The 19,432-nt window shown below is 40.2% G+C and overlaps 2 protein-coding genes across 2 annotated transcripts in view; one reads left to right on the top strand and one right to left on the bottom strand.

Moving 5' to 3' along the window:
* The window catches only part of LOC101855538 (large proline-rich protein BAG6), a gene marked incomplete in the record, with an annotated part of 36,550 nt that extends 28,809 nt beyond the window's left edge, over window positions 1–7,741 (bottom strand). The window contains 5 exon segments of the mRNA XM_035970914.1: window positions 1,436–1,554; window positions 2,743–2,818; window positions 3,360–3,401; window positions 6,898–7,038; window positions 7,540–7,741. Of these exon segments, the coding sequence (XP_035826807.1) occupies window positions 1,436–1,554; window positions 2,743–2,818; window positions 3,360–3,401; window positions 6,898–7,002 (342 nt within the window).
* Window positions 7,742–8,840: 1,099 nt separating this feature from the next.
* Window positions 8,841–18,784, top strand: LOC101850053 (putative methyltransferase C9orf114). The gene is made up of 10 exons (XM_005090243.1): window positions 8,841–9,084; window positions 10,938–10,968; window positions 11,555–11,775; window positions 12,130–12,197; window positions 13,585–13,724; window positions 14,817–14,953; window positions 15,644–15,713; window positions 16,221–16,422; window positions 18,087–18,234; window positions 18,643–18,784. The coding sequence occupies exons 1-10, from the start codon at window positions 8,971–8,973 to the stop codon at window positions 18,709–18,711; spliced, it is 1,200 nt and encodes a 399-aa protein (XP_005090300.1). The 5' UTR covers window positions 8,841–8,970; the 3' UTR covers window positions 18,712–18,784.
* The last annotated feature ends 648 nt before the right edge of the window (window positions 18,785–19,432 follow it).

Here is a 19,432-nt window from a genome sequence, read left to right as displayed (position 1 = left end):
AAATTTTCATCCAAATTGCTTAAAAATGGACTTAAATGAAAATACAGTAAATTCTAAGAACTGTGGTTTTTAAAAATTAAAAATCCATTGATAAATAAAAAAGTTATTGGGATTTTTGTTTGCAAAATGTTGGAGGACCTTCATATAGGAAAAAATCGCCAAAATGTGGGACATGTTTTGATGTATTTTGAGGAAAAACTGTTCATAAGTCAGTTATGAATTGGAGCATATGAATTAAACTTGGCATCTCCATGTGATTTTTAGTGCCGAATCTAGTTCTGCTATCACTTTTTCGATGTCTTCATTACTTTGGATCTTAAAGACTGATATTTGCGTGAAATTTGTTGAATTGCGTGACATCGTTTTTACCGCGACGCGATCACCCCTTCTAAAACTCAGTAAAGCGCTATCGGGAAAACCCGCGATGTAGTCATCGGTGACCCATTTGGTTAAAGGCAGCCAATCACATGCCGCCTAGCGATCACGCGCCTCTTGCGTGCCGGCACCTCGCGTTTGGAATGCGCTATCAAGTTTCTAGATCTAGGGTTTTATCAATGGATGGGTGGTCATTTTAAGTTGGTACGGAAAATCTACTAAACGCAGAGATCTGAAATTTTACAGCAATAAAGAAGACATGTGGGGCGCTTGTGTGGTCGGCGATCAACCCGCAGCTCCGCTTAGTTTTCGAACCGCAGAGGAAATTCGCACAAACACGGCAATATCTCCGGTTCTAGTAATCGTTCGGGATTGTACGCTGGCATGTCGTTAGTTTAACCTTTCCTCTGGTTGGTTGCCGAGTTTCATTTATTTTCGTCCAGGAGTTTTCCCGTAACTAAACTTAGAAGAGAGTCACTTCTGATTCCGAGCGGCCCAAAAAATACCCCTCGCGCGGAGGCCGATTTCCGGCACAAGGCGCAGCGGACGATTGGCATTGCTATATTATTTCATACCTATAAATTGTATAAACTTCACTTATAAGCTTGACGTATCTATTTCCATAGGTCTTGAATCTGAGAAGTAACTCATTTTGTCAGCACCCTTCACAAGTGTCTCACATGTAGAGTTGGGGCGAGCGGACGGACCTTTCCCAAAGGCTTTTTTTTTGGGGGGGGGGGGTGGGGGGGAAGAGATATTCCACCATGGACGCCTAGCTACAATGTGGGGCAGGAGGGCGATTTTTTTTTTGGGGGGGGGGGGGTAGTAAGTAGTAAGCAATGGAAGGAGTCGCTCCCCGTCCGTCCGTCCGCTCGCTCGAATGCATGGAGACTCTCCGTCAACGAACTGTTGCCTCTGTCCGATGTGTAGAGAATAGCGAACTACTCTTCACAAACGGACGGCTTGTTACCCGTCCGCTCGTTTGTGAGTAGAACCAGCGAACCGTTCGTTTCTCGCGGATGCTGATTTAGCGAGCCCGACCTGACCCAACTCTACTCACATGTCCACCGGGTCTGGGGGCCCTGGGGGGTCTGTCGGGGCTGGGGCCGGACGTGCCGGCGCCGGAGAGTGAGGAGGGCGGGGCTCTCTGCACCAGATGGATCACTTTCCCGTGGATGTCTGCGGGGACAGCACACAGCAGCAAACATTAGCCTAAGAAATAACTCTTTAAGGACGGAGTTGACACACATGTATGGTCAGTTTTAGTTAGAGTCTTACGGCACTAGGATCATAAATTATTGATGTTGCAAGAAAAATAGGTCATACAAGTGCTGAAGGTTAGAGGTGTTACCAAACAGTAACACACAAAGAAAAGGAGGAGAGATAAAGACTATAAAAGTTTGTTAGGAAAGATGGAGAAAGCCACACCAGAGCACCCGCCAACCCCCACGCTGACATATAAAAAATAATAATAATAATAACAATAATAATAAAAAATTACATTTACATAGCGCTCTATACCATACGAGTAAAAGCTCTGAGCGCTTTATATCAATCACATGATCATCGAAAAATAATAATTCATTCACACAGTATAGAATATTTTCATAGTAACAAGAAAATTATACCAGTTCAACCATATAAAGAAGAACCATTGCAATCATAGATTAATTACACCCACGTAAGAACAGCAGCAAAAACAAAACATATCAGCACTGACTAACACACTAGAAGTAAGAATTAAACAAATGTGTCTTGAGCAACCACTAAAACATGTTCAAGGATTTGTTATTTCTCTGAGATCCAGGGGTAAGGAGTTCTAGATTTCAGGGCCGATAAATGAGACTTTTCTCACCAAAAGATCTTGGTTTCAATCTACCTACAGGCTCTGAATCAAAGAAATCAGAACATTCAGGATAGTTTTATACAAATTAACACCCCCCCCCCCATCTATAAAAAAACACAAAAAAAACAACAACAAAAAACCCCCAACAAACTCCCCCCCCCCAAAAAAAACTGTACTAATCCACACCCTAAGTCATCATACTTGAGACCTAAAGGGCAGGCAAAGACTACCATGATCACAAACTTACCGCAGTAAAGTTTGGACACCTGCTAAGAAATGTGGCCTGAACACTCGAGTGCAGAGCTCAACAACTTACGATACCCGGGCTGCAAAAGCAACAGAAAATAAGAGAAAAAAAAAAGATGTGTTGGTGGACTGAGAGATACCTTCCTTCAATACTGACAAAACATTAACAAGACAACATACATTAGCCCACATTATTTAAAAAACAACAACATACCTAACCTTTATATACTTTCTCACTGCGAAGTAAAGAAAAACATTTGAAGAAGATGACTTACCATAGTCTGTCAATGGCTTTTCATCTTGCATAACACGCCCTTGAAAGATCAGTCTCTGGGTGTCTGCAGAAATTTCCTGTATAGTCGGATAGACTCACTGTATACACACAGTTCATTGTACATTTGGCTCATTGGAAAAGACGATAAACTATATTGATAGTGAAAAAGTAAACTGTCACTAACTCCCGACAATTTCTCCTTCAAAGTTAAGAATCAGAAACTTCAAACGTAACCTTTCAATTATACAACCCCCCCCCCCATTCTACAGAACACTGTCCCATCAATAATATAATATATCATAAAACATTGCAACATTTTAATTTTATCCTGAATTTATCTATACAAAATCTTATTTAAATCACTAAAAACAGCATAAAAATAAAAAGTGGGTTCACTAAGTGATCAAGATATAGTGCAGAAAAAGTGGATCAAGATATAGTGCAGAAAAAGTTTCAGACAGTAACTTAGTAAGTGAGAGATCTAAATTCACGCATCATCCAAAAATAAGACCCGAAGTCTTTATCTAAATTCAACTGCAGCGACTTGATTGGCATTGCTAGGTTCACTTGGAGGAGCGCATGGCATATTAAACCAAAAGTCACAGTTTTATCACTTACAATGGAGCCACTAATTTTCTCTTTGAACTGTCGGACAGTCAACTGAAAAGAGGAAAATGAAAACAACAATCAACACCAGCGACTTGAGGTGTTACAAAAGTGTTGCTTCTTTTCTCATACACGAGAATACAAATTGGAACATCATTCACAAACATTAAGAAAAAAAACCAAAACAGATAGAGGGATGTATGTATGTGTGTGTGTAGCAGACTTAGGAATATATCAAGATAGAAAGGAGGCGAAAGAGCTTGGGGACAAAAGAGACAGATATTCATCACTCTCACAACAATTCAATTAGAACCTGTAACATTAAATGTCCCAACCCATATATATATATGAGCCATTGCCAAAATGTGGGGAAAAACACACACATCTCACATTAGTGTGCATAAAATGTGATGCATTAGTATTTATTCCTCCAAAACGTATACACACGTCAAATATAGGATGTAGAACCTGCATTAGCAGTTTCAGACCCCTTGTCAGCTTTACAATCTTGAGTTTGTAAATTTTGTGCCAAAAATGTTTGTTTTTTAGTGATTCCTGGAGTGTCATTTTGAGCACACCAATGCAAACTTCCAAGAATGTCCAAAATTTAGTATATTTGGGTGTGTTTTTTTTACGTGTGCTTTGATCCTATGTTATTTGTCATTGGGAAAGATTAACTTGCTCAAGAAATCGGTTTATTTGTTTGCAAATAGACGAACAATTCGGATTACTTGTGCGTCTGTCGTGTCGTCACGGACTAGGTGTTTCAGAAAACACCATTATTTTTCAGTAGAATCACCGTAGCTGGTTAAATCTCTTTGCCTATCGTCGTTCATTCAATACTTCAAAAGCCGCGATGCGCGAAAGGAACATCGGGTTCCTAGATCTACGATTTTGGTCGGCTGTTTAACATTCGCCGTTATTGTCGTCAATTTGCGACGTACCGGAAGTCCGAATTTCGCCCACTTTTGTTTTGAACGGGTCATCAAAAGTGCCCGGATATAATTGTTTTCTTGAGTGACTTCCCCTTACCCGCGTCCCCAGAACAACGGAAGCAACGGGGGAAACAGAAAAACGAAAGTAGTCATTGCCTTCAGCGTCTGGTGACGCACAAGAATTTTGCGTTGAATGTGACGTACTGGGCTGTTTTGCGTGTTTTTAGGCTACTCTGTTGAATATTTTAGTGAAATTGCGGTGTTTACACTGGATTCCTGGAACAAGAGTGTGATGTGTGAACAAACTTCGAGAGATGGATCATTTCTGTGGTTATAGATTTAGCTTTTGTGCTCAGTGATGACGTTTGGGGTGTCGTCATGCAGCCGTACAAGACTGACTAATGTACAAGAAATTACATTGTCCTAAGAGCAAACATTTTTTAAGTAATGTGTGCTCTCTTTACTCAAACAAATAAACAAACATGTCCTTGTTTATCTGTCTAACTCAAAAATACACATTTGTTCTTTGTTGGTATGATATACCTTTTTCCAATACATTGTGTCATTGTGTCATCATTGTTATGTACAAGTAATATTTTTCATAATTGCTAATATCAATAAGTTTTCAACATATATTTCATACATGCAAGACTCATTTAGAAGCAAAATACGCCTTTATTGATCTGTGTATCTCTTAGTGCAAATTTGTTCTTTGTAGGCATGATTTTACCTTTTCCCAGTATGTTTTGTCATCACTGTTATGTACGAGTACTGTTTGTCATAATTAGCCACATAATTGTGATCGTCCACTGTCTTTGATATGACTTGGTATCTGTTTCAAAGCAAAAGAAACCTCTCCTGGGTTTTTTTAAAATTCTTAAAGTGCGCTTTTATCTCTGGAGGCAAGACTTTTGTCTTTTCCTGTACATTGTGTCATCATTGTTATGTACAAGTCATGTTTGTCATCACTGTTATGTACAAGTCAGCTCCATTGATTTTGTGCTTTTGCCTCATATTAGTTAAAAAATTGTTTTACACATGTGTTTTTCTGGTACTGAGGCTTTGATAACTGTATTTGTACAGCCTTTCACTATTGTGATGTGTTGTCAATGATAATGTCCAATGTGTATCCTTTCTTGTACATAACAATGATGACATGTTCTGTGCACTGCGTCATTGTTACAAAGCTTGCCATTCATATTACCATTATGAATGGAGTTCATAGTGTACAAAGTCTTTGTTTACTAAACAAATGGAATTTTAAGTCTATAATTTGCCTTGCTGCTTATCTGTTTTTGTCATCACTGTTACATACAAGAAATACAGTAGTTGCCAAACCAATAGACCCATATCTCCAAAACCGTACATCTCCTTGCTCTGATACTCTAGGAATATGAGCACTAAATGTCAATCTGTGACTGACAGAAAAGAGAGTCAAATTGGTAAGAAAATTTTTTTTGCACCACTGAGTCTCAAGAGAGTCTCACGTTTTGGCAATTGCTCATATATATATGACATGTGTGCTCTAGCATAATGAACCAGGAGAGTAAAGCCCTGCACGACATTGAAGTTCAACTGCACTTAAAAATTAGATGGTTGTTTAGTACAAGTACACAATTAAGAGTACATCAGACAATATATGTGACACTTAGAGAATACAAATCATGGTTTTAACTCTAGTCCTGCGGAGTTAACCGGAAGAGGGCTCTTATCGATCGATGACCCACTTACGTCGCCTGCGGGCTTGTGCCGCGGGGCGCCGGGGTCAGGCACTGGTCACGCGAGCGTGCCGTGGCAGGTCAGGGAAACACCTCATCTTTTATAGCAAACTGATACGATCAATGAACAAGTGTTACGATCACACGAATAATCGCATTATCCCCTCGTCGGTAGATCAGAGACGCTTAGATTGGAAGTTACACCAAATCGAATAACTTTTCCAGATTTCACACCTATTATGAATGAACTTGCGAACAGCTGCTTATCAGCTATCGTTCTAAAGGGGAAAAAAATGGGATAATTTCCGAATATTTTTTTTATTCAGTTGCTCTCAAATGTCTCCCTCTGGTAGGACAATGGTTAAAAAACCACCAAATATGATTATTTACATCAGGAAACAACGTTTGGTGTAAGAATTAGATCGTTTGAAAAGTGAGGAAAGGTGTTTGCATTGAAAGATGAAAGTCCTATGTCCTGAATATCCTTTTGAGTCCCTCAAGTGTCTAACTGGGTCAAAATGCTCATATTTCATTGGATGAACGTCTCAACCGACGCTGTTATCTCTACCAACGCCTCGCGTTGCAAAACAATGCAGTAAGTTTGAGATGGACACTCAGGCACAAGCAGATTGACGCACACACATTTTAGCACACAGATGCAGACCCCGCCGTAAACAAAATGTGTTGCCCGCGCGGGACGACGACTGATCAGGGACCAGCTGTGGAGCGCCGCGCGGGACTGCGCTTATCGGGCAAACATTTATCAGGGACCAGAATCTTAAGGGTTAAAATGTTCATTGAAAATAAATTGGGCAAACGTTAAAAAAAATCTTGTGAACTGTAGCCAACAGTAATTACAGCAATAAATGAATCTATGTAAAAAAATGATTCATTCACCTTCTCAGGAACATTAAACGTTCTGTTCTGTCCATCTAAGGTCTTGACAGTAATGTCTATCAGAGCACCATTACTCTCCTGACCATCTGAACTTGACGAAGCCATCACTCCCACCTCACCTCTTGCTCAGGTTTTGAGAACCTGAAACCAAAAATAAAAATTTAGTCTTGCAGGCACATACAACATCAAATTCAAGTTTTTCTCGCGCATGACAAGAGCATGGTAATGGACTAGACCAAACAACTTCGCAGTAGTTGCAGGCCACATTTGGCTTCGGCCCAGAGTAGGTGTTCCACTGCTGCTACACTAACTACAGAGACTACAGCACAGCAGTAACAACAACTCACTCAACTCACTGGCTGAGTGATGTTTGGTGACCTCTGGTCTTCATCAGAGAACAAGACAAAGATGCAAGTTAATAAATTCGATTGGATTGGATTAGATTTAATGAACAATGTAAGAGATGAACTCAATGAAAAAAGAATAAAACTAGAACTGAAACTGAACTCTTGCAAGTAAGTGCGACAGTTCAGTTCCGCTGTTCATGTAGATCTAGGCCTAGCGTTTCTAACAAATCAAAATAACATCACACGATCAAATTTGGTACACAACAAAGGATAATAAATGAGAAACGGAAATTACTTGTTGATAATCTGTGACAATTGGCTTCTCCTTAATACTCTATCTGACGTTTGTGTACAGTAGCAATCGCCTTCCTTGCATATTTTTGTTATCGTAATATTTTTTGTAAGGTCGGTAGAGAAATTTATTGTGTATGAAAGTATGGTCGTTCACTCTATTCTCAAGAAAACGTCGCCCATCAATACCAGGTACAAATATGTGACTGCAACCAACCAACGATCGTGTGATAAACACGGGGCCAATTTTGGCTACCAGTAGAGTAGGCCTATCAATTACAGAATAAAAAATAATTTCCAAAATTTTCAAAAACTAAAATGGCATGAGTAATATTTTTTTGTTGTTCTTTGAAAAAATTGCGACCACCTTACAAAGTACATTGGCCTGCCAATGTGGTATAGTGAACAATTCTGTATACAGGAAGTCTTATTCAGCGAACAATTACTCAGATGATACGGAAAAATATAAACGATATTCACACGCATAATGTTGGAAATACCGTTTGTCCACGATGAAAACGCATAATTTAAGAAACTATTGCAAATCTTGACCACAGAAAGTATGATCTCTGGTTTTCTTTAAAATTGACAGGATGATTTTCATACATTGACGTTTTCACTTAAATATTTAACCCCCTCCCCCGTGATCTATTCATTACCTATTTATGTAAAAATAATAACATCATTATAACACGTCCGTCTAATATTATGGTTTTATATTGTTCTGAGACGTTTTTATGTTTGCGGATGGTTTATTTGTTTGTTTAATTAGCAACAGCAGCAACAACAATAACAATTTAAGAAAGCTCCTGTATTTCCACATTTTCCCATTACAAGAATCATCTAGAATTTCTCCAGAGCAAAGGAGTCAGATAAAAGATCTTAGAACCAGCAATAGGCATATTAGTCACAGTCTTTCCGATCATTATGCAAAGATAATTGAGACAAACTATTAAAAAAAAACACATAAAAAACCCAAGTGCAACGACACCAAACAAAAGAAGAAGGCACCAGAAAAAGCAAATGCATACACCAATTTTTGTCACAGCTTTCAATTTCACAATTTTGAGCTATTCGAGCAGAATTTTAATTGAAAGCAACACAAAATTCCAAAAAAGAACTACATAAGAAAATAGATCGAAAAGAAATTTTGTTTGTTGAAGTATTGAGACCTACAGTAGGTGTTCCAAATAATAATTGCTTTCTTTTCACCATCTGACCTATGGTGGACAAAAATAATGTGGCTCATAACTATCTCAGACTTTCAACACCTACCATTATTATATTTTATAATGCTATTACTGCCACAGAACTGTGAGGTTTTGGATTGTGAAATCGAAACCAGGTGTGGCACTGGATGTGTGGCTAACTTGACTCAAACTGACTGTTGTTTTTGTGTTTCGTTCTCACCACAACTTCTACCCTATTTTCCAGAATGTCTTTGACAGTATCAAGTGAACAACATAGCGTCAAGAACAAGAAAGGAAACACCACTTCTAAGAATGACGACGAACTTTCATACAAAAGGACCCCGGTGTCTGTGGACGAGGTATATGATGGATGGGGGGATGGATGGCCTCTACTAGATCTAGGACTAGATTCTGTTCTAGTGTTAGTGTTTAGATTCTAGATCTAGATCTAGATCTAGTTGTAGTCTCTAGGATGATTACTCTCAAGCTTAAAGTAAAGTCAAAGAGTACAGTTACAACCTGAGAAAGACAACACCTCTATTATTCTCACCCAGGGTGAGAATAGAGCAGGCAAGTCTTTTACTTTTGGCTATTCTCACCCGGTGGGCGTTCGCCGTTATAGCCTAGGCCAACCAGTGAAACGTTCACCCTGAACCACAGAATTCTACACTGTGATAAGAGAATTATAGAATTCTGTGCTGTGAACAAACGTTCTAAATCTATTACTACTGTTAGTGTTAGCCTGCCTGAAACTAAAAGCGTGCAATTTTGTCTGTGGGCAGTGGAGAGAGAGAAAGAGAGGAGTAGCGCGAGAACTTCCGCGCAAAACAAAATGGAGACCCGCGTAGTTCGGCTCGATTCGGAAAGTTAAATAGCCGTAGCATTTTTGTAGAGAACCAAATTAATTTAGATTAGTTTTGTTTTTTAACATCATTTTAAAACTTTGTTTTGATCAATTTGATCGTCCACACCGATAGACAGTATTCAGAAAGGGACAGAGAGAGAGAGGGGGGGGGAGTAGATCTTGCGAGAACTTCCGGGCAAAACAAAATGGCGACCCGCGTAGTTCGGCTCGATTTGAAAAGTGAAATAGCCATAGCATCTTTGAAGACGATCAAATTAGCTTACTTTTGTTGTTATAATGTAATTTTTTCTTGGCTTTTATCAATTTGATCATCCACACCGATAGACAGTATGTATTCCAAAATGAGGAAAAACAGGTCTTGTTTCACACCGGGTGAGAATAGCCTACTAGACGCTGGCAAGTCTCACCCGGGGTGAGAGGTAGATCGTATTTTTATTCTCACCCCGGGTGAGAATAGCCACTTCCGTACTAAATAGCAATCTTTCAGTTTCTCGGACATAGATTGATTTGATGTTTTATTTACCTTTGTTGTATTCGTGTAATAAAGGCTTATTTAATTAAGGTCAGGAAGAGGGTAAACTTTAAGGCAAGGCTTACCTGGTAGGACTGCCGTAACGAGCGACCACCCCAACAAATACTACATCTATGCAATAAAGAAGAGACCTTTACAAACCTTAACCCTAATCAAGGTTAATCCTAACCCTACTTCTACCCCTACCCGTAGCCCTCTATTCTACTTTGTCTCATAGTGGTCGCTCGTTACGGAAGTCCTCCCGCTTACCCTTCCTCTATCCATAAACCTTAACCATCCCCCTAGCCCTTGGCCTTCAGCCTTAGCCTTAGTGGCCTTTAGCCATAGCTTAGCCAAGATGCGTAAATTATTACTATATATTTGTAATTTGTCACTATTGAAGTTATTACCGGAATCCGGTAAATTATATGAATAAAATGTTTCAATCTGAAGCTAGAAGATTGCAGATTACAATTATTTTCTTTGCAATGACGCCCTTTTACTTGTGAATTTTGCACTTTTTGACAAAGGCAGATGAGAATGAAGAAAAAGAAAGGTTTTGAGGCCAGCATGAGTGAGTCTTGAATGAGCACACACAAGTAGTGGGTACGTCATCTGATTTTTCACATATTATAGGCTTAATTTTTCTCACATTATCCCATTTTTCTACTCTCTGCTCGGCGTCCCATTTTGTATACTTTTACCGGAGGTTAACAACACCTACGTGTAAAAAATCATGAAGAATAAGCCAGGATGTTGTTTGTTGTAGAGCTGTACATCATTTTGATTGTATTTGTGTCCTAAGATGGGTTTTTTTTCTGTATTTTTTTTCCCAGCTAAAAGCAAAGAAGTTTTCCAATAAAGAACGTAAGTAACATGTCCATCTTCTCTTATGGTGTCTCTTATTGTGAAAGACTATTATCATTTTATGCGGTTGTGAGAGCCTTAAAACATTTTCTGGAAGCAAACTGAAACTGAAAGTCTTTTACAGAAAAAGGAAGGAGATAAGAGCGAAAAACATTGACTTTCATTTGTTTTTTCTATGCTGCATGTTGAGAACTGAAAAAAGGGTTCAGGTTCATCATGGCTCTTGTGTAGGGTGCCAGAGTTGATTGCCTTTTGTGTGTATGGTATCATGTATGTTTGTGTGTCTGTGTATGTACGTGTGCATGTATGTGTGTGTTCATGTTTGTGTGCATGTATGTGTGAATGAATGCAAAGTAGAATATGCAGTTGATGAGGAGATGTGGCTGGCATTGGGTGCTCTGTTTTATATTCTGTCTTTGCTGTTTCAGTTCACTTGTCTTACTTTTTCTTCTTTTTTGGCACTAAATGGGAATTTTAGGGTCAATGTGTGGCTCTTTTGCTAAAAGGTAAAAAAAATAGAATGCTGTATATTTTCTTAATATCAGTAAACAAAATAATTATTTTTCAAAACTGCGTCTGAATGCAGGTAAAGATTTCAAGCGGAAATGGAGAGAAGAGAAGTTGCTAGCTCAAATGGAGAAAAACAAGAAGCAGAGGCAAGAGAAGGAGCAGCAAATAAAGAAAGAGGAGGAGGAAAAGAAGATGAGAGAGAGATGTGGGCGGTTGTATACAGTCAGCATCGCTCTGCCGGGCTCTATCTTAGACAACGCACAGTCCACAGAGCTCAGGGCCTACCTCGCTGGACAGGTCAGTCTCCTTGGTGGAGTATTCCTTTAGCTTCACCATGCTGTACAGATGTGTTAAGTATCCTGTGGGGGAAGGATGGGGGAGGGGGAGGTTGATTATGTCTTCTCGTTAAGATCTGAATGCCCTTGTAATATGATAATAATAGTAACAGTAATAATAATGATATTAACAGTAATAATAGTAACAGTAAAAATACTACTACTACTACTACCACTAATAAATTGTATTTATATAATTATAATGCATATCCACTAGGAAAGGGCTCGGGGAGCATTACAGTGATACAAAGAACATAGTTCTGTCACGACTCGATGTGATTACTGATGTCCTGTGACTTCTGCTTTGTGGTTGCAGGTGGCCAGGGCAGCCGCTGTCTTCAATGTGGATGAGATCGTCATCTTTGATGAGATGAATCAGTCGAGGTACGGCCTGTCACTTTGCCACATAGAAATGTGGACTAAAATTCAGTTAAAAATGCTGTTATACTAGAAATTTCTCTTGCCAAGGTATATTTGCAACATAAAGGCATACACCTCAAACACATCATGTCATAATGATAATATGTGAGGCAGCGTGGTGGAATCAGGCTCTCGTCAATTTAGGGCTATGTAGAGTTATTGGTATCATCTTAAAGTTTATTCACTTGTCTTTATTTAGATGGAAAAAAATATCCATTTATCTTGAATACAAGTCGAGATATTTGCGAAAGAAGGAGGTGGGGGTCACCTGTTTTCAAAGGTAAAATTAGTGAGAAAATGGCCGCCAAAGATTAGTTATTTACTTACCTTCAGAGTCCGTGGTAACGGAAAATTTCAAACAGAAATGAGTTCTTTGACGAGCATGAAAGGTGTTGAGCCAAAAAACAAAAATTCAATAAAAAATCACAAACATGCGGAAAAATGCAAGTTTCTTCACTTTGATTATTTTGACGAGAGCCTGATTCCACCTCGCTGCCTCACATATAGTATAACACAGATAGCTCAAATTTGTCGGGACCGGCCTCGGTAGTTTGAGGGATATCTTACAAAGATAAAGAAGAAAAAAACCTGGACCGCAGGCACAGTTTGACAGATGTGTGATTTCAAGTCTTCCGTGTTCGACCTGTCCGTGTTATACTGTAGTTTGTCTGCCAGTGTCTGACGTTGGCCAATGCATCTGCGGAGGAGGATAATTTTTATTTAAAAAGAAATAAGGAGAAAGATGATTTATGGCTTTTGCTGTGACCAATAAGACCAATTCTGGCATAGAAGAGTTTGCCACATTTTGAGCATTTAAAAGTTTCATTTTCACATGTGAGTGTGAGCCTCGGGCTAGCCTCTTTCTTGGCTTAAGTATTTCTTATTTGTGGAGTCTCATGTCATTTGCTGCCCTTTGTGATTGCTGCTCTTCAACTGGGTCTTCCAGGTGCTAGGCTCTCCCAATGTTGGGAAGATCTGTGACGTAGGGGGTGTGGCTGTTTATGTATATATACATTGCTTATTTTTTTTTTTTGGTGACACGGTGTCTGACTAGGTGGTTGGCGGGTGCTCTGGTGTGGTTTGCTTCTTCTTTCCTATCAAACGTCTATCGTCTTTATCTCCCCTCCTTCTTTTTTGTGTTTGTTACTCTCTTGTAACACCTCTAATCTTCAGCACTTATATGACCTTATTGTGTTGCAAGTGCCATAAAACACTTACTATAACAAACAGTGTTTGAACATAGTCTAAAGATTGGGTCGGGGTGAATGTTGACCTTGATAGGAAGCCTGTCTCCTAATTGACGTAAACCTTGTTGACTGGGTTGTTGTAACTCATCTGTGGACTTCCGCAGCCAAACGACGTCAGATTTCAGCGGACTGAAGAAGTCGGGCCAGGGCAACAAACAGCTGTTTCACATCCTGCAGTATCTCGAGTGCCCGCAGTATCTGCGCAAGAGTTTCTTCCCTTACCACCAGGATCTGGCCCACGCAGGTACGCCCAATGTTGGTCCTTATTTGCATTTCCCGCAATATTTGAGGTGGGTGGTTGACGGGGGTGCTCTGGTGTGGTTTGCTCCTTCTTTCCTATCAAATATTTATCTTCCTGACTTCTTTTTTATGTTTGTTACTCTACTCTCTTGTAACACCTCTAATCTTCCGCATTTATATGACCTTATTGTGTTGCAAGTGCCGTAAAACTCTTACAAAAAAACCAATAACGGTATTTGAGGGATACAAGGTCAGAGGCAGAATTTAAAATTCATTTAAAAAACATACTCTATGAAATGCCACCTCAATAGTTAGTCTTTCTTATTCATAGTACTCTAATGTTCTGAATGTGCTGTGCATGTCGTCATGGATTGTGCCGCGATAGTATGAATATCTCCTCATGTGTTAACATTAATCTCCAGATCACATACATGCATATGCTCGAGTTCATTCATTTGTATTTTGTGTTAAGATGCATTGCAAGCATTGTAAAGTGCCTAGAGCTGCACTGTACAGCAGTGGGTGCTATAGAAATTACCTGTGGGTGGTTAGCGGGTGCTCTGGTGTGGTTTGCTCCTTCTTTCCTATCAAACATCTTCGTCCTGACTTCTTTTTTATTTTTGTTACTCTACTCTCTTGTAATACCTCTAATCTTCAGCACTTATATGACCGTATTGTGTTGCAAGTGCCGTAAAACTCTTACTAAAAAAACCAACAATATATTTGGGGGATACAAAGTCAGAAGCAGAATTTAAAATTCATTTAAAAACATAGTTTATGAAATGCCATCTTGAATATCATCATTGATTTTGCTGTGTTAGTAGGATGGTCTGCTCTCATGTGTTTGCGTTATTCTACAGATCATATGCATGCATATGCCCAAGTTAATTCATTTTTATTTTGTGTTAAGATGAATTGAAAGAATGTTACAATGACATTGTATATGATGGCCACCTTTTTCCCCAAAAAATTATTGACTGTCTTAGACAGCTTCAACTGTAGTTGTAAAGTGCATAGAGCTCGCGGAAGAGCAGGAATACACACTAAGTAAATGCAATTATCATCAATATTAATATCAGTTATGTCCCTTGTCCAGGTCTGCTGAACCCGCTGGACATCCCGCACCACCTGAGAGAGTCGGACGTCAGCGAGTACCGTGAGGGCGTGACCTTGAAGAAACCTGTCAGTGGCAAGAAGGACGCTGGTTCTTATGCCAACATCGGATTGAAGAAGGTCTGGCCACCGGTCATTTCTTGTGGTGTTTTCATTCATTTTTCCTGAATTTGTTGGTCATTTCTTGTGGTGTTTTGATTCATTTATCCTGAATTTGTACCAGTCATTTCTTGTGATCTTCTAATCACGGGCATATTGCATACAGATGTATCTCAAAGGCCGCCAAAAATGACTTACGTCTATATGCAAACTGAAATGACTTACGTCTATGTGCAATACTGCCTGTGTTAATGTGGTTATCTGAATTTGTATTGGTCATTTTATGTGGTTTTCTAATGTAGTTATCTGAATTTGTACTGGTCATTTGCTGTCATCTTCTGGTGTGTATGCCCTAAATCAATGTTTGTCATCCTATTTATAGCCAGAGCTCACTTTTTCCACCTTTAACAGGCTGACATTTGTGTACCGCCCACCCACTCGTATTTCTATATATTATAATAACACTGCGTAACTTGTAAGACAAACACTTTTTTCTTCCACAATGAGTGGCTGTCTCGAACAATTTCGAATGTGTTTATGTTTATTGAGACAAATCTAATTTAGTGTAAAGCGCATAGAGCCTGCTGTTGAGCAGGGATATGCGCTATACAAATGCTATTTATTATTATTATTATTAAACCTATAGCTTTTCCCCCATTTTTTCCCCCTTTTTCTCCGCGCCCCCTTTTTTCCCCCCGTCCCCTTCCCCAGGAGGCGATCCTCAACATGAATGTGCCACCAGGTCAGAGGGTCACGGTGAAACTTCTGGAACAGAAAACGGGTAAAAAGTTTTGGGGTTTTTATCATCTATACAAAAGTTTCTATGTGTGGTCGGAGGGGGGCCACTGGATAGTTCTATCTTTTTTTCTTTCCTTCTGTTGTTTCTGAATCTCTGTCTTGTTTTTTTTTTTTCCTCCATACTAAATAATTGTACTTTTATCAATGTGTTCTTGAAACTGTTAATGTACATTTTTGTATCCATTTATTCAATGGTTTTCAATAAAATATACACAGAAATGTGTTTTTAAATGGAGATAAAAGGTGTTGAGTCCAAAAAACTAAAACTTAATACAAATTGCCAAACTGGCAGAAAAATGCTGGTTTTCTATTTTATTATTTTGACGAGAGCCTAATTTCACCACGATGTCTCATACACACACACACACACACACATATATATATATATATATATATATGTATGTATTATATATATATGCTTCTGTATGTGAATACATCCAACGTTTGTCATCTTGATGAAGTTTTTCTCGTGTGTATTTTTCCCTCCCAGACAAAAAGAACCTGCGTGGAGAAGTTGTGTCCCCTAATGAGCCGCGTGAAGTGGCGGGCACGTACTGGGGCTACGTGGTGCGGCTCGTGTCCTGTCTGAGCGAGGTGTTCACTTCCTGTCCCTACCAGGGCGGCTATGACCTCACTGTGGGCACCTCCGAGAGGGGTCAGGATGTCAACGATGCCCAGATACCAAGCTTCAAGTAATTCTTTCGCTGTTCTTTCCTTGGAACAATCATTATATTGATGGGGGTGGGTGGTTCTTGGGTCGAGGTTATGTCGTTATTGTATGTACCGGTACAGCAGGGGACTCAAACTCAAACTACCCGGGGGGCCACTGGAGGTAGAGTCTGGGTGAGCCTGGGTCGCAGCAAATATTCCACACACCGATGAAAAAGTTTCGAGTATTTTTGAAAAGTGCAACTGTTGTAATCTTCTCAATCTATTAATCGCCGTTCTGGACATGAATGGTTTTTCACCACTGGAGACAGTTATGATTCTGAGATCTGTTACCCCATAATTGAAAAAGATTAGAAAAATCTAGCTCAATATATGGACAAAAAGGTGCGTGTTTGAAAACTGCGCGGACTGCAGGAACACTAAACTATAATGTCATGTAGTAAGCTGGGGTTACAAAATATCGTCCTCCGAACGTCAGTTGGCGGGTGGGCCGTCAGCTTGAGACCCTTGACTTAACAGTGTGTGTTGGATTGTTTTCTTGTTTCGCTGAATGAAGAGATCTTTAGTATCTGTCGTGAGCTTAGCGCTGGTGTCTTTCACGTCTCTATAAGACATTATAAGCACTGTGTTCTTGTCGCCATTCTGTCTTTAGACAGACCCCATGGACGCCTGTATGTCTTCTTCTTCTTCTTCTTCTCGATCGCATCACACTTGAAGTCCGGTATCTGTCATAAATTGGGCCGTCCTGCTCAGTTCATCTGGCGGCCCGTATAGCTTCTCTTGTAGCGTCAGTGGGGTTGGCCACGTTTCCTGTCTCAGGGCCCTGTGTGTCTTGCTGTGCTGAAGGATGTGTTCAACAGTTTGGTCCGCCTCTACACACTGGCATTTTGGTGATTGTACTAGTTTAAAACATCTGTTCATATGTTGTCTCAGCCTTGTGTGTTGTCGCTTGTAAGTGACACAAGTGTATGTGCTTAACACCCCTATCAACACTATTAGGTTATTCATGAGAATATTGAGGATGAAATGTGGGTGACTGGCTGGCATTGTGGTGTGGTTTGTTCCTTCTTTCCCATCAAACATCTGTCATATTCTATCATACACAGCTCTCCTTCTTTTCTTTGTTTTTTTTACTCTCTAGTGTCACCACTAACCTTTGGCGTTTGTATGATGATCTATTTGTGTTGAAAGTATCGTAAGACTCTTACTATCTTACTAAATCTAAACTGAAGATGATGATGTCAATGATAGTACCCCCCCCCCCCATCCCAGGGCAGTGCCACTGACTGAAGTGTCTTTAGGCCATTCCCAAAGGGGGGGATAGTAACATGTTTTTATGCACAGTAGAATTGTAAATAGGCTGATTTATCAATGTCATGTTTCTTTCCTCATCTTGACTATCGTCATTTTTTTCCTCTATTTGTTTTGTATGTTTGTCACTCTCTTGGGAACTGCTGTTTCCGGGGTGCCTTGATAGTCGAAGCAGACTTTGTGCTGTTGAGGCTAGAGGGGTGAGCAGAGTAAGCCTGATTCCCCGTTTGGACTTTTCTGTTGACATCCACCTCTTGGCGCTCATAATATGACCTTATGCAGTTGCGAGCCCGGTAAAACCTGACTAAAACTAAACTCTTATTAAATCTAAACTGAGGATGATGATGTCGATGATAGTAACAATGAAAGTTCCCAGGCACGCCATCATTGTGTTTGGAGGTCTGAAGGGTCTGGAAGCCAGCGTGGAGGCAGACTGCAACATCGGCACAGACGACCCCAGCGAGATCTTCCAACGCTACGTCAACGTTTGTTCACGACAAGGCAGCCGCACCATCAGGACTGAGGTGGCTGGTTCTGCTTCTGCTTCTTCTTCTTTTTCTTCTTCTTCTTCTTCTTCTTCTTCTTCTTCTTCTTCTTCTTCTTCTTCTTCTGCTATGTGCTCCTCTTTATCCAAACAAATTGAGCAGTTTAAAGGTCATCACCCTTATACTTATAAATGCCGTTAGGATCGTGTGGTCAGCGGGGAAAGTACTGAACCAACTCCTGACCGCATCACGGAAAGTCACCAATAGATATCAGTGGTGTAATAGCTACTTCATTTACTTAAACTTTTAGGTTACTTTTTCTGGCCTCTCTTACCTTACAGTGTCGATTGGAGAAGCATTTTATTATTCCTGTTGTAATTATTATTACTATCTTTATTTAAAACGATTAATCATCTTCCCCTAATCTCTTGTCTTATTCCGTTGCAGGAGGCTATACTGATAGCAATGACGGCGCTCTCACCCAAGCTGACCAGTGCTAATGCTGCCTCGTCTTGACCTAGATTTCTTTTACTTTATCTGAAGTATATTGCAATTAGAAAATAAAACATATTATTACGCTCAACTGTCACCACTCGGAATTGGTTCTCATTTATTCCCGCTGAAAAAAATTTAATTAAAATGTAACGTTGATGTGGTCTTTGTGCAGACGATTGCTTGTTGCTGCTGCTGCTGCTGCTGCTGCTGCTGCTGCTGCTGCTGCTGTTGTTGTTGCTGCTGCTGCTGTTGTTGTTGTCACAATAGAAGTGTAGTTGTACCCATTCCCACCTGGGTGAAGTGAGGAAAATTTGTGTAAAGTGCCTTTCCCGCAAGGACACGTCGGGCCCCTGACGGGATTTGAACCCACGACCTTACGGTTGCGAGTCCGAGAGCCTAACCACTAGGCTACCAATGCCACTCGACGGTCAAGTGCATGCGATGGGGGGGCGACCCACATAGTGGACATCGGCCTACGGTGAAGAACTTGGAGAGGGTGGGCACTGCCGAGCTTCTCTGCCCTCACACACCACATGAAATGACACTCAGCTCAGAAAGGGCGAGAGCTGATTGTCAGATGCAGTGGTGCCCCCACGGTTGCCCCAACCACAGGATAAGAAGATCTATCTGTCTGTTCAAGTTCTCTGTGTTGGTTATTATTAATTATTGGTGTCTACTTCTGCTTCTTTCGGGTGGGTGGTTACTCTAGTTAGTGGAAGGTGCCACTGGTAGGTCCTACTTC

The sequence above is a fragment of the Aplysia californica genome, unplaced genomic scaffold (assembly GCF_000002075.1).
Source record: "Aplysia californica isolate F4 #8 unplaced genomic scaffold, AplCal3.0 scaffold00014, whole genome shotgun sequence".
Taxonomy (NCBI): Eukaryota; Metazoa; Mollusca; class Gastropoda; order Aplysiida; family Aplysiidae; genus Aplysia; species Aplysia californica.
The sequence above is the reverse complement of the archived record's forward strand: the minus strand, read 5'-3'. Positions and strand labels throughout refer to the sequence as shown.

Bases quoted from the DNA above. Each gene is read 5' to 3' on its own strand.
- LOC101850053 (XM_005090243.1), top strand. From the start codon at position 8,971: ATGTCTTTGACAGTATCAAGTGAACAACATAGCGTCAAGAACAAGAAA. The intron at 15,714-16,220 runs GTAAAAAGTTTT...TTTCCCTCCCAG, and splicing joins ACTTCTGGAACAGAAAACGG to ACAAAAAGAACCTGCGTGGA. The intron at 18,235-18,642 runs GTGGCTGGTTCT...ATTCCGTTGCAG, and splicing joins GCCGCACCATCAGGACTGAG to GAGGCTATACTGATAGCAAT.